Raw genomic sequence first — 14,446 nt, 5'->3', positions numbered from 1 at the left:
TCATTCTTCAATATGTCATTTTCCTCTGAAAAAGGGTAAAAAAGGTGTTCTGCGCTTTAGGCTGATAACTGTATAAGTGTCTCTGAAGAAGAGTCCTTTAAAATAATTGTCTGTTTGCAAAAAAGGCACTTTGAAATGTATTTTCACCCCTTAAACTATTCCCCCAAATTTGAACTATTCCAAAAATAAAATGAACAAAATTTTCAGAAACTCTAGAAATGAAATTGGGGGGGGCATTTTCAGAGTTCTATGTAGCATTTTATTGAAGCTTTAATTCCTACTTTACATGTCATTCTACATCCTGGGTGCTTTATTTCACGTTATTTTCATATCATACATAAATCTAATCCAGTTTCACAGGCATTTATTCCACTGTATAGCAGTGGGTCTCTGAACCCCCTTTTGTGGCCATGTTCACTTCTCCATCTTTTGTCCCCTTCCAATTTACTAAGAGCACAATCCTCAGGGCTACAAGAGTTTATTACTATCACTAAGCTGATGTGTATACAGTTCCACTGTGCTGATACCTCAAAGCTACAGGACTGTCTTCTGCCCCAAGGTATCTGCTACATACCTGCTGTGATGCTGTGAACAAATCCAATGTTTGCATCTTGAATGAAGATAACTTGGTAAACTTTGCATCCAATGTTTCCGTTCCATATTTATTATTTAAAATATCAGGTTACTGGGCCTCCCTGGTGGTGCAAGGGTTTGGGCACAGCACTATGAAGCAATCCACAGCCTCTGCAGCATGAGTTCGATCCCCAGCAGGCCAGGGAGCTACCCACATGGCGCAGCGAACCTCTCCTGACTCGCCCGCTGCTCCCCTCAGCAGTGTACTTTAGTCAATCTGCCTGTTTTGTTCCCCACTCTATCTCTGGGGAATCCTCTCACCGACCCCCCACACACACCTCTGGCCTGTACCCCAGTTCTTATATGCATAACAATAAATAAATCTTAAAAAAAACCAAAGTACTGAAAGCAGTCGCAGAGACCAACATTTCACTGTTACCCACAAACTAATTAAATATAATTTCACTCAAGGTGGCAATCTGGTAAAAGGTAATATGATACTTTCATTTGTGTGAGCGGGTATGGCCAAAATCTCCTCATGAAAATTTCTTTGAATGTGAAATAAACCCAAACTCCGGTGAACTCTAAAAGAAGTTAAATCATAATTCCTTTCATTTTGATAACCAGAGACCTGCTGTGGAAAATAAGAGAGCACACATTTTTATGGTTATAAACTCAGTGTGACGTTTAGTACTTATTTTAACAATATCCCAATTTACTCAACACCAAGAATTTTCCTTTATTTCTTCTTTTTTTTGGTCCTTTAAAAATATATCTTTTACTTTCTATCTCTAATCCTGTATTAAATACAAATGAAATTTGTGAGTACATGTGAACATTATGAATAAGAGTCTAAATTCAGAGGGAAGTAAAACAATTAAAAATTTCCTTAGAAGTGCAACAGACATGCAAAAAAGTCTTTAAATCACTAAATTTTTAAAAGAAAAAAAAGGCCTTGACTATAAACCAGAAACACACTACAAAGGGGGTTCGGGGGTAGGAGGAGGGATTACTGTCAAAATAAGGGGGGTGGGAATTGTATGGGGAATATAAGCAAGATGAAAATGCATACATTGTACAAAATGAAAAATGATATAAAAGAATATATAAAATAAAATATAAATATAAAAAAAGAATTTTAATTGATATTAAAAAAATAGAAAGTAAAAAAATAAACTGGTCCTATCCAGTTGTTCCTCCTGCCCTGGTGATGGGGATGTGTGAGTCTGCATCCCTCACTAGCAAATCACATAAGAGCCCTTGCCTCCCGCCCCCTCCACCACTCTCCCACTAAGAACTGTGGGTCCCAGAGAACAAGTGTGCTCACAGCATCCACTGGGTACCTCCTGCCTCAACTCTTCTCAGACCCAGCAAGGCCCCATCACCATTTAAACTCCTACAGCACTTCCCACCACTCCACTCACTTTGTCTTACATCTGTCTTGGCTCCCCAGCTAGATTTAAGGTTTCCTTTGAGTAAACTGGCAAACACTAATCATCGGTTGGTGACAGGTGAGTGGGCATAGTTGCCCAGTAGAGCTCTCACTAGACACGCATGTTTGTGGCTCTGGTTCTTTCTGGTCCTTATTCCGGAGACAAAGTTCTGCTTGGTTAGCGAGTATGGAGGCAACTACGTGCAGGTCCTCTGAATATTCCAAGTTAGTAACAGAGAAGGCTTTAAGGTTTCCATTTCATTACAGACACATCACTATAGAACTTCTACTGGGTCACAGCAATCAGTAAATACACCCTCCTCTAAGATAGGTCAGGGTTGTCTCATGCTCTGGACCATGATCAAAATGGCAGCTCTCACAGCGAGCTTGAGACCAACTATACATTTTTAGAAAACCCCAGAAATATAGGTCATGTCTCCACCAGCCCAGGTAGTAATGGGAAGCCAAAGAAGCTCTTCAAAGTTAAGGTAGTAGAGAGGATTAGCAGACAAAATCATCAGCAACTGCTGGAGCTGTTCAGAGGTGCCCCCAGAAATGCCCCAGACAATCTCAAAAATACAAATAGATGGCATGTCCCCTAAACACTAAGATAGGTCAGGGTTGTCTCACGCTCTGACATGATCAAAATGGCAGCTCTCACAGCCTGTTCACTCAGAAGACCCCCTCTATCTCCCTGCTTTCAAAACACAAAAACAAAAATACCAAAGTACTAGAAGCAGTCATAGAGACCAACAGTTACTGATCCTGTGACCTGCTGGATGAGAATTTCCAGGGACCCCCTAGATCATTCAAAGGATATATCTCTAGTCCAAGGACAAGGCTTTATTACACTCACTATTCTGAATGGTTTAGGTGTGGGTGATTCCAGGACCCCTAACACAATAGCATGAAACAACCTCAGAAAGCCCCACTTAACCCTTCCAGAAAGAATTTTTACAGGACACTTCCAATCCTGAACATCCACAACATCTGTGGGCAGAGTCGCCATCTCAGTGTCCTTCCCATCATTATTAAAGATGAAAGTAAATGGCTGAAACTGTTTTACTGTCTGCCCTTGTGATGCCCTGAAAGTCATCATCCAGAAGTTTCTAATTTGAAATACAAATTCTGACGAGAGCCCAGTGTTCCCTCTTCAGCGGCCAAATCACTTGGGCTCAATTAATGCTTCGCTTATTCTTTTTCTCCTTAGCTCACCTGCCTCTTTCAAATTCCCCTCACAAGACTGTGGTCAGATGTCAACCTACCGCTAGCCCGGAAACCACTACAGCTTCCCACAGCTGCAAACATTACCTCACCTGTCTCATCAACAAACCTCCTCTTTCCTCAGAATTCCTCTCAGAATTTAAGTGCCAAACTCCTACAACTTCTGCCTCCATAAGGAATCTTACTTCTACTTTCCTGCCTCTGTTTCCATATAACGGATTCCCTCTTCCCACATTTAAACACAACCAAGGGATTTTCACCTGGATCAAATGAGGGAAGGCAGACTTTTTCTCACTTTTTTTGAAGATTTCTCGCAAACCTGTCCTTGTGGTTAATGATGCCCTGAGCATCATGAGAAACCAATGCCTCCCAACACAGTTGCAACCCAGCTGCAGAGCATGAGGGGACCAAAAAATAGGGTATTAAATAAGTGATAAAATGTATAGGACTGGGAAGCTCAAGAGAAAAGAAAGATGAAACCAGCATTGGTTGCAGCAATCCAAGAAAGTTCTATGCAGGATGGGTGTAGGGTAAAGAAAGTATCAGGCTTTTCTGCCCTTCCGCCATCAGGATAGATGATGGATCCTTGTCCTGAATGCATGCCTGATGGCGGGCACCTGGAATAGGTAGATGGGATTCAGCTGAGCTAAGACTGTGCTTTTTAAGGGTGGCGTCACGGGGACGCCAGCAGCACCAGTAGCAGCAGCAGCAGCAGCAGCAGCAGAAGCCAAAGCCGAAGCAGAAGCCGAGAAGCAGCAGAACGAACGCCAGAGAGTCCAGATAGAGTGAAGACTTGCTGGGGGCTGGGAGGCCTGCCAACCTCCCAGCCCCCCAGCCAGCACCCCTGCCTGCCATATGCCTGGTGAACCCCAAATAAAAACCTGCAAAACTACTGAGGACTCTGACTCCTCCTTTACCCGGTCTGCATGGGATCAGAAAACCTGCACTGGTCCATTCCTGACTTTACAATTGGCGTAAGTCGGCAGGATCCATGTAGACGGGTATTGGAGCCCTCCGAAGACCTGGAGGGACTAAGGAGAACAGACTGTTTGCCTGTGATGACGCTGGAGGCGCCATGGCGGCACAGAAGTTGGATATGGTCCGGAGCTGTGGGACGAGACCTCGCATGGAGGAGACGCCCGAGAGGACCAGCCAACGACACCGGAAAGGACCAGCCAATGACCCCTGAGGCAGCAGGCCGCTGCTGACGCAGGGAGAGGCCAATGGACATGCACTGATAAACTTGGACTGACAATACCGCCAGAAGGCGGAGGACCTTGGCAGGTTATGTTTTTTTTTTTTTTGAGAATCTGGGGGTGGCCAGTGGGCCTAGATGGCCAAAAGCAGCCTGTGCATGCCCAGCAGCCAGGTGGAGGAGAAAAGCCAACTGAGAAGGCAAAAGCTGGTACTGATGCTAAGTTGAGAAGCCCTGAGTGGCTGTTAAGCAGCCTGGGTATGCTGAAAAACTGTGAGTCTCGTAAAATCACGTGTGGGTGATGCCCTGCTCATTCTTGAGTGAGGGTGAGGAGCTGAGGAACCTGTCCTTGGGGGACGGGTGGGGAATGTGGCTTGGGGTGGAGCCCAAGCCGAATGCAGAGTTTGGATCCCCGACCCATGTGATTGTGCAGTGGGTTGGCTTGAGTGCAGGGGTCTGCCAGTCGCATGGGTGGCCATGAAGGCCGAGTATTGGAGCGACTGCAGACAGAAACCCTGAGGGTTGGCGATTACCCCCAACAGAATAAAATTGCCAATCCCAGAGCTAGTGCATCCTGGGGGTGGATGCTGTGTGTGGCTTGTAGCCGAGACTACAGCCAGAGAAGGCCAGGAAGCCTGACGGCTCCTGGTGTGATATAGTAGATGCCGTGAGTGATTCCCCTCCCTCGTATGAGCAGTGCCTTCGGCAGCAGATTTGGTGGCTTATCTGCTGGTACCAATAATTGTCTTTTGCACTAGGTTGGTGCCCTGCCTGGACTTATTTGTGTTCTGTTGTATTTTGTTATATTGTATTTTGTTATATTTGATGTATTTGCTTTTGTGGGCCATGGTTGCATTGTTTGTTTGCTTAGAAAATTGTATATATATGTATAGACTGTATGGCAGAAAACCCTGAGGGGGTGGACTGTAGGGTAAAGAAAATATCAGGCTTTTCTGCCCTTCTGCCATCAGGATAGATGATGGATCCTTGTCCTGAATGCATGCCTGATGGCGGGCACCTGGAATAGGGTGTGGGCATAGGTAGATGGGATTCAGCTGAGCTAAGACTGCTTTTAAGGGCAGCGTCACGGGGACGCCAGCAGCACCAGTAGCAGCAGCAGCAGCAGCAGCAGCAGCAGCAGTAAAAGCCGAAGCAGAATCCGAGAAGCAGCAGAACGAACGCCAGAGAGTCCAGATAGAGTGAAGACTTGCTGGGGGCTGGGAGGCCTGCCAACCTCCCAGCCCCCCAGCCAGCACCCCTGCCTGCCATATGCCTGGTGAACCCCAAATAAAAACCTGCAAAACTACTGAGGACTCTGACTCCTCCTTTACCCGGTCTGCATGGGATCAGAAAACCTGCACTGGTCCATTCCTGACTTTACAATGGGGAACTTAAGTAAGGTGTCAGAAATCAGATTATCGAAGGTCATAAGCCAAGCAGAGAAGTTAGACCAGATGTGACAGGAATCTGGAACTGAACCCGCTGTTCCAGAAAGGGTGGCATGAACACAAGAGCTTTAGGAGGATTCAAAGTAAACCACAAATTGGGAGGGGGAGGGGGATTTGAAGGATAGAGAGTGCTGGTGTGTAGGGAAGAATATAAATCTGACTTGATTGCTAAGGAAAACACCACAGGAGATGATGACAATGTAGAAGTAAGGAGAAAACAAAAAAGAACTAAACTAATACATTGGGTTCTACCAGGAGCCAGGCGCTGTAATAAGCTTTTCACGTAAATTCTGTCACATGATCTTCAAAAGTCCCCCCTGTGATGCCTCATGTTATCTTTACCTTTTATAAGGAAAATACAAAATTTTTCTCAGCTCCCAAATGCTAAGAATCAATGGATTTAGGTCTCAGATCCAGGTCTTTCAAAGGTTAATATCATGCTGGTATTTTTAAACCAGAGGCAGAACAGGAAGTGTTACTGTCCAATATAGGGTCTCGGGAAGGAGGAGCATGTTAGGGACAGAACACATGATGCTCAGGATGATGGGCGGGGAGCTGACACAGAGCCTTGATGGGGAGCCAGAAGTGAGTGTCTGAGGACTATCAGAACTGTGGTAGGTTTCTTCTATAGCAAGGAGCAGCTTAGGGAAAGTTCTTGTCATTTCAGCATCTCTCAGAGCCATAAGAATTCATTGTCCGAGGGCCTCCCTGGTGGTGCAGTGGGTTGGGCGCTGCACTGTGAAGCTGTCCACAGCCTCTGCAGCGTGGGTTCGATTCGCAGCCGGCCAGGGAGCTACCTATATGGCGCAGCAGACCTCTCCAGCCTCACCCGCTGCTCCCCTCAGCAGTGTCTTCAGTCCATCTCCCTGTTCTTCTCCCCACTCTGTCTCTGGTGAATTCTCTAACCCTCCCGCACCTCTGACTGTAAAAAAAGAATTCATTGTTCGAGCTCTTCAAACTTGGTTATTCCAAGGATCCCTGCTTTTGTGGCACAGGTACACTCATGGAGGTAGAAGAGATCAAATGGGAAATAGGAAAAAAGTTTTGGGGATAACCTCAGCCTTCAGATTAGAAACAAATCCCCCAAAGTATGATCAGGAAGCTATAAAAGTAACTCAGAATGTGCTGTATCTCCAAAACCAAAGAGAGAAACTTCACAAAGGAGGACATGGTTCATAGAGTTGGAGGGTTCTCAGGGAACAGGAGTGGGCAGGAGGAGGTTATTGGAAACATACAGTAAAGAGGTTTAAGGAGGGTGAGAATTAGATAACAATTACAAGGAGGTGGAAATGAGCAGTGGGTAGGAGCTGAGCAGCTAGATATGGTATCAGGGTCAAGCGAAAAAAATTTGCAATGTGGGAGAAATTAGCATGCTTCAAGATCAACCAGAAGGAACAAGTGAAGAAGGAGGCAATGAAAGGATGAAACAGGTGCAAGATTCCCATCCTGGACTAGTGAGCAATTTTAGGACACATAAGGGATTGCAACTTTAAAAAAAAAAAAAAAAGGAGGGCCTCCCTGGTGCTGCACAGTGTTGAGTCTCAGCACTATGAAGCTATCCAAAGCCACTGCAGCACAAGTTCCAGCCCTGGCCAGGGAGCTACCCACATGGCGCAGCAGACCTCTCCTGACTCGCCCACTGCTCCCCTCGGCAGTGTATTTCAGTCAATCTGCCTGTTCTTTTCCCCACTCTGTCTCTGATGAATCCTCTCACCTTCCACACCTCTTGCCTGTACCCCAGTTTTTGTAGGCATAAATAAATAAATCAAAAAAAAAAAAGAAGAAGAAGAATGGTGTGCTGATAAACTACTTTTTTGGCAATTCTGCAAAGATTTTCAGATACTTTTTATTGCTCTATGCCATACTTATGGACTGAATGTTTGCACCCCCACCCCCAAATTCATTTGTTGAAATCCTAACTCACAATAGGATGTCATTAAGACGTGCGGCCTTTCAGAGGCAATTGGGTCATGACTGTGGGACCTTCATGAATGGGATTAGTGCCCTCATAAGAAGAGAAATAATTTCTCTCTCAATACTCTGAGGATACAACAAACAGATGGCTACCTGCAAACCAGGAAGAGAATCCTCAGCAGACACTGAATCTGCTAACACCTTGATCTTAGAGTCTCCAACCTCCAAAAAAAATGTGACAAATAAATGTTTATTATTTAAGTCGCCCAGCCTATGGTTCTCTGCAATAGCAGCCCTGGCTAAGACAGCCTTTACTTTGGACTAGAACACAGGCCACATTTTAGCTCCCTAAATCTTAGTTTTCTTATCTGCAAAATAACAAGAGAGAGGGAGGTAGGATTAGACTGGGAATATTTTCTAAAAGACTCTGATTACCCTAATGGGCTTTTTCCTTCTTATTGTTCCATTGTAGCCTCTAAATCTCTTCTTTGAAAGTATAATTACAATTACAGACCACATTTTTCCTTATCTTGATGTTTCCTTATGACCTAAAATCATGCCATGCATATAGAAGGTGTTCAACAAATGCTTTTCTGAATGAATAAAATTTCCACAATGTCAGAGTTTCAGGAGACAAATACCTGCTTCACCATCTCTCCCTCTTCCTCAAGGCCTATCTACAGAAGCACAGTCTCCCAGAAGTTGTAATCTATTCTCGGGTAATTCAGCCTTGATAAGAACACTTACCTAAAGCCAAAGTACAAATAAGATTGAATGTCAAATAAATTAGTGTCTAAGTGTTTTAGATTCTGCCCTTCCTGCCAACGTGAACTCACTGATTTTAAGTAAAAAAAAAAAAAAAGGAAAGAAAAAAAAGTCTGATGATAGAGGCCTGAGTGAGCTTTCCATCAGTTACTTGAAAAACTACCACAGAACCTATCTCAAAGCTCCTCATGTCTTCATTATAAAGGGAGCAAAAGGTGCAAATTGCCACTGTTCATTAAGGGCCTTTTCATTTTTTCTCTGTGACAATCCTACAGCAGAAAAACTGTTTGTGGATGTTTGCTATAAAGCTAAAACATACTTGAGCAACTTTTAAAGCAGCCTCTCTCTCCTGGAAAAGACATTAAGCCTTAGATTTGAGTCTTACTCTTGGTTCTACACTACTGAGTCACAGACTTTGCACCTTAACCTTCCTGCACCCTACAAACTGGAGCTAAACGTTCCTACTCAATCTATTTCAAGTGTTGTGCATTTATGATGATACTATTAATTGCTGAATACTTTCTAAGATGCACCCTATTATTACCACTGAGCAAGATGCATAAGCATTACGAAGAAACCTACAGTGAAATAGTGCATTCTGCAAAGGAAGTCCAGAGGAAAGCTAAAAAGCATTTCTATCAGAACCATTTTTGCAATCAGAACTGTCTTAAGTCTCAATCTATGCATAAATACAAAACGACACAGCACAGTATACCCAAGAGTAACTCCGTTTACACAAATGAAAGAAAGTAAAACCAACCCTCGGCCAAGGTCATATTACATCATGAATTTCATAAAGTCAAGGAATCTCTTCTATAAAATTCTTTGATTGCTCAGAAAGAGTAACTAAACAGCCATGTTTTTAAAATAGCAAATTATCATGCACTGCTACATTGATGAGTTAATAAAAAAATATTTTAAATAAACCAAGCCATCTTAAGTGGGAGTATATTTGGAGACGGCAGTAAACAAATCCATTTGGGGCTGAGGGTTTATTTTACAATAGGATTCTTCAAGTGTCCTAGCATATCCAGAGTTTACACACAGTCTCAATTTCTCTCGAAGATAAATACGTCATTTCAGCATAATTCCAGCTGGTGGGGGAGCCACTGAATCAAAAATGATCATTCCTCTACATAACCGTTTGAGAGGAACGCTAGAAAACTCACAACGGCATAGTTGCAAAGAGATGGGAGACAGACTATGGGAAAACTCCCTTCACAAATGATGAACTAATTTATAGCAACAGACATAACTCATGGACACTGTTCATTAAAGATTTCATCTTTGATTCCCTTACAGAGACCACAGACCTCTTCTAGAAGATGAAAAAGAAAAGCTTTTGGCAGACAAAAAGGTGCCAAAAATGCCTCAATAAGCTGTAATGTTGGAATAAAAATCGAAGGCAATACTTAAGGTGCTCTAGTCACAAAATACAGAATGTCTGGTCAACTTCACAATTATGGTCTCTTAATGACTGATCTTTTTCTAAGCACAACAGCTTCATCCAAAATCTATAGCAGTGTTACCTAATGAGCAGATTGTTAGTACTCCCAGGCTATTTGCTTTAAAAAGAAAGAATTCATATTGACAAGATTACACACAACAGAGAAATAAGGCCCCCCTCCAAAAAAAAGAGATGGACTGACTAAAAAAAACTACATTTTCCCTGTTAGTAACTCCATTAACATTTCTGAGCCATTAACGTTCTCAGGGTAAGGGAATAAATTGGAAAAAAGCAAGAGCAGTAGACAGAGGAGTTGGAAAACGATTTGAGAATTTCCATAAAAAAACTGTAAAATATAGAGGAAAAGGCATGTTTTCCTTTTCGATGTAATGTTACACCAAAAAAAAATTTCTCTGCTCCACTGTGCTACCTCCTTCAAGGTCATTTATCATTGGCACAACCACCTACCAATGTTTTATTAAAAGAAAAATCCCAGCCTAGGACTGCCAGATCCCTACCCTGGACCCACTTATCAAAGGTGTCGCTGGGACTGACAGGCAGCTGTCGAGTGGCACAGAGTTAACATTACTTTATAAGTGCAGAACCCCACCAGCAAGCACATTTACCTCGGTCCCCATTAAGTATTCTGATAACACCACCTCCATGAGCTCAGCTTAACATTTAAGCCTGCAGGAAGCCCTTGAGTGCACAAAGCCTTCCAAAATTTTCTAGCTAATTTTAACCCTACAGAGTTTGAATTTTTTTTAATTTAAAAATTACACAGCAACTAAATATTTTGTCCACCTGAATAAAAGATTTTGTGGTTTTGAGAAACAGCTGTTCATGTGGCTTTTATTATTTTAAAACAATCTTAAGAGTTTTCCACTAAAAATATATAATAAATTGTATCACTAGTAAGCTTTAAATATTTTCCATGAACAAGATTTTAGATAATGGCTCTTCAGAGCTGGTCCTGAATCAGAAGTAGCTGCCATGTAATGTGTGTATGTATGTATGTAGGTATGTATGTATGTATGTCATTCATGTCTATAATGGTCCATAGCATGCAGTCATTAGGTCAAGTCATTTGCCGTCTGATGTCTACCTGGACTTTATTCTTTCCAAAGGTTCCCCCTCTTAATGTAAAAATGAGTGCCAACATAAATAAATGCCAAAAGAAAAAAAAAATGGTCACTTATAATGTTCTTTAACAAATGTGCCGTTTTCACTTTCCAATACCTAAATACATCATTATCAACACTACTTTCACACCTAAAAGTTACTATCTGGTTAATATTTCAAAATTTAAATATCTCAATGACTTTTTGTGATTATGGAAATAACTGTAACTGGAAAATGATTCTCTTTTTCACTGTTGAGGAAAGAAGTCACAGCAGAAGCTGCAGTCCTCGGTGGGGGTGGGGGTAATCCTTTAAGCCAAAATCCTTTGGAGATAAGTGGAGGAAAGGATGCTGCAAACGCTTGCTAACTAGGTTATTCTTAACACGAAGTTACAGTATTTTCTTCTGCCAAGATGATCTCCAGTCTAGCTTTGAGGTGAGCAATGCCTCAGCCTAGGAAGTATCTGCAGCATTCGAACAAATCAGGCAGAGGAAGGAGCAGTGCCAAAAGGTACTTAAGGAGAAAATATTGTTTTAATGTGGAGCCAACCTTTCCCTGCTGCCACCCAGTGTGTAAATTCCGGACAGTCACCCCGTCCTTGCACACACACGCACACACACACACACACTTTGCTGCACTCGGCATTCAGTAAGCCAGCATTTGGAGAACGACACGTTCTTGCTGTCCCTCCGCCCCCACCCCGCGCGCGCGCACACACACTCACACTCGCTTCTGATCCCTTCCTCGTTCTGCACGCGGTCCCAGCACCATCCTAGTCCCAGCCCCGGGTGACCACGGTGTCCACGGAGGCGACTCCTTCCCTTTGGAGCACCTGGACTTGGGGAAAATCTCCAGCAGCGCCCGGCACCCCCTCCCCCGCCGGCCGGCCGCGGCGCGCTCTAAGCCAAGTCGGCGAACCCCTGGGTTGCGTGACAGAGCGCGGGTTCAGCCCCAAAGCCCGAGAAAACTGCGCGGCGGCACAATTCCCGGCGACAGCCAGGGTCCCCGCCAGCCTCGCGCCCCGCGGGCCATCCAGCCTGCACCCGCTTCCCCGCAGCTCGGAGGGTCCAAGCCCCGGCGATGCATCAGGCCGGACTCCCGCTCCCCAGCTCCCGCAGCTCCGAGGCGCGCGTCCTCCGTGGCCCGGGTCCGAGCCGGTGCGCCCCGCTCCCGCCCGCCTCGTCCTCGCCGCGCTCTGGCCCTGGCTTCACACACGCGCGCGCCCAGACACGCACCCTTCTCCTCCCCGGCCCCAACACGCACACCTGCACCCGCTGGGGGATGCCCGGCTCCTTCCGCACCCCGGGGGGCACCCCTCGTCCCCCTGCCCCGCGCGCGTTCCTCTGGCCGCTGTCACTCTGCCCGGCCCCCACGAATGGTGGTCCGGGCGCCCTTTCCCCTGGGGAAGCCCGAGATGCGCGGCGCTTACAGTTCGCAGAAACTGGATTTCATCCTCGCCCTCGCCCCCATCGGCCATGGCTCCGCGCCTCCTCGCCGGGGCTTCCCGAGCCCCGCGGAGCCCGGTGGCGGCTGCCCCTCGCGCGCTTGCTGCTGCTGCTGCTGCTGCTGCTGCTGCTGCTGCTGCTGCTGCTGCTGCTGCTGCTGCTGTGGCTGCTGCTGCTGTGGCTGCGGCTGCGGCTGCCGCTGCCCAGAGCCGGGGGCGGGAGGGGGCCGCGGCTGCTAGGTGCCGAGCGCCAGGCGGTCCCCGCCTGCAGAGCGCAGGAGGAGGCGCCGGCGGACGAGCGCGGGCGGGGGCAGCCGCGGCGGGAGCCTCCCTCCGCCGCACTGTGCGGGAGGAGGGCGACCCGGCCCGGGGGACGCGGGCAGGCGGCCCCGCAGCCCAGCCGTGCCTGCTCCGCGCTCCCCGCCAGCAGCCGGCGGACCGCTCGGCCCCCGCTCCTCTGAGCTTGTGCGCCAAGCCCGCGGCGTCCGGGGTAGTGCCGCGGCTGGCGGTGGGGGGGAATGGGGAGAGGGGGTGCGGGGGAGGAGCTCGCCGGCTCCCCTCTGCTGCAGGTAATCCGCAGCCCGCTCCGCCGGGCCGCCAAACTCGAGGCCCAGCGCCGCTTACTGGCTGTCCTGGGTATCCCGGCCCGAGCGCACAGTCCAAGGCTTTCTGGAAGCCCTGGGCTCACAGAGTGGCCCCTCTGACCCTAATCTCAGGGCTCTGAGTTCCTCCCTTCTGATGCGGGGCTTAGGCAGTAACTTCCACAATGCTTGGGATGGCACGCTGGACTCATTACTGAGTGAGGAATGTCCAAGTAAAGGTTACCCAATACTACTTTAAACTTGCTTTACCTCTCTTCCCGATCTACATGGAAATTCTTCATTATCTACTTTCGGTGTATCGTGGTTTTCACACAAAGTTATCGGTTTTATCAGGCTTTTCACACAAAGTTATCGATTACGCACACAGAGTTCACGGTTTGGAGGCACAGAACTCTAATAAATTCATACCGCAAATATAAGGTCACTATCTGTGCCAGAGACTGTGAAAGACACGGTGTTTTACTCTAGATTAGAAGTGTAACCTTCATTCACCAAGGAATTGCCGTGACCAACCGGAAAGTGTCTGTAAACATGAATCACTGACAAGCCTAAACTCAGACTGCCGTGTCCATACTTCTTACTGTAAAGCCATCTATTTCTGAAGAAATTCGAGCATTGCACCACTAATATCAATACCTCGCTTTCACAATCATCCAGTATCAATGGGCTTCTAACTCACCATTTAATAAATGACAGTGACTAAGAAAATACAGGGGCTGAGACAATTTGGGAAAGAAAGCCTTATATCTTGTTCCTAACCAGCAGCTCTTTCATTAAGATACTTCAAAATAAAACATAGGCAAAGTTTCCAAATGTTAATACCACTAAGATGCAGCAACTGTAAAAATGTAGGTTTTGGGTCCGTTTAGCTACATTACACATCTTGCAACATCTAATTAGTTGTTAAAATCTACCGGTAAGTTCTATGCAGCTTACATTTTATTTTCAGCTTTCATAACCCTTTATTTATTGAGCTAGTTTTGCATATTCCCAGTGGAATGAATACTATAAAGATATGTCTATAAATAGTCTCCCACCCTGGTGAAACTGGCAATGTCATGCTGTCTTAGGCAACTAGTCATCTCACCTAAGCACTTGACATGTTCTTGCACATTGATCCATGATGACTAACCAACTCAAACTATTATTAAGTGAATCTTTACTCGTAGCAATCTTTAAATGAGTGATCAGGAAGTTTACAAAAGATAAAAGTCCTCCACCAGGGATGGCTATTTTCTGAAATTAGTCATAATCTATGGTAAATAGTTTGATCTTCCAAA

General features: G+C 45.7%; 1 protein-coding gene across 1 annotated transcript in view; it reads right to left on the bottom strand.

Annotated features, from left to right (window-relative positions):
- RYR2 (ryanodine receptor 2) overlaps nucleotides 1-12,597 on the bottom strand; it is a gene marked incomplete at both ends in the record, with an annotated part of 627,990 nt that extends 615,393 nt beyond the window's left edge. Inside the window, 1 exon segment of the mRNA XM_084254295.1 lies at nucleotides 12,550-12,597. Coding sequence (XP_084110421.1) covers nucleotides 12,550-12,597 — 48 coding nt within the window.
- Between the last annotated feature and the right edge of the window lie 1,849 nt (nucleotides 12,598-14,446).

The sequence above is a fragment of the Talpa europaea genome (genome assembly GCF_964194135.1).
Source record: "Talpa europaea genome assembly, chromosome: 14".
In the NCBI taxonomy this organism is placed as follows: domain Eukaryota; kingdom Metazoa; phylum Chordata; class Mammalia; order Eulipotyphla; family Talpidae; genus Talpa; species Talpa europaea.
This window is presented reverse-complemented; position numbering and strand designations above follow the sequence as displayed.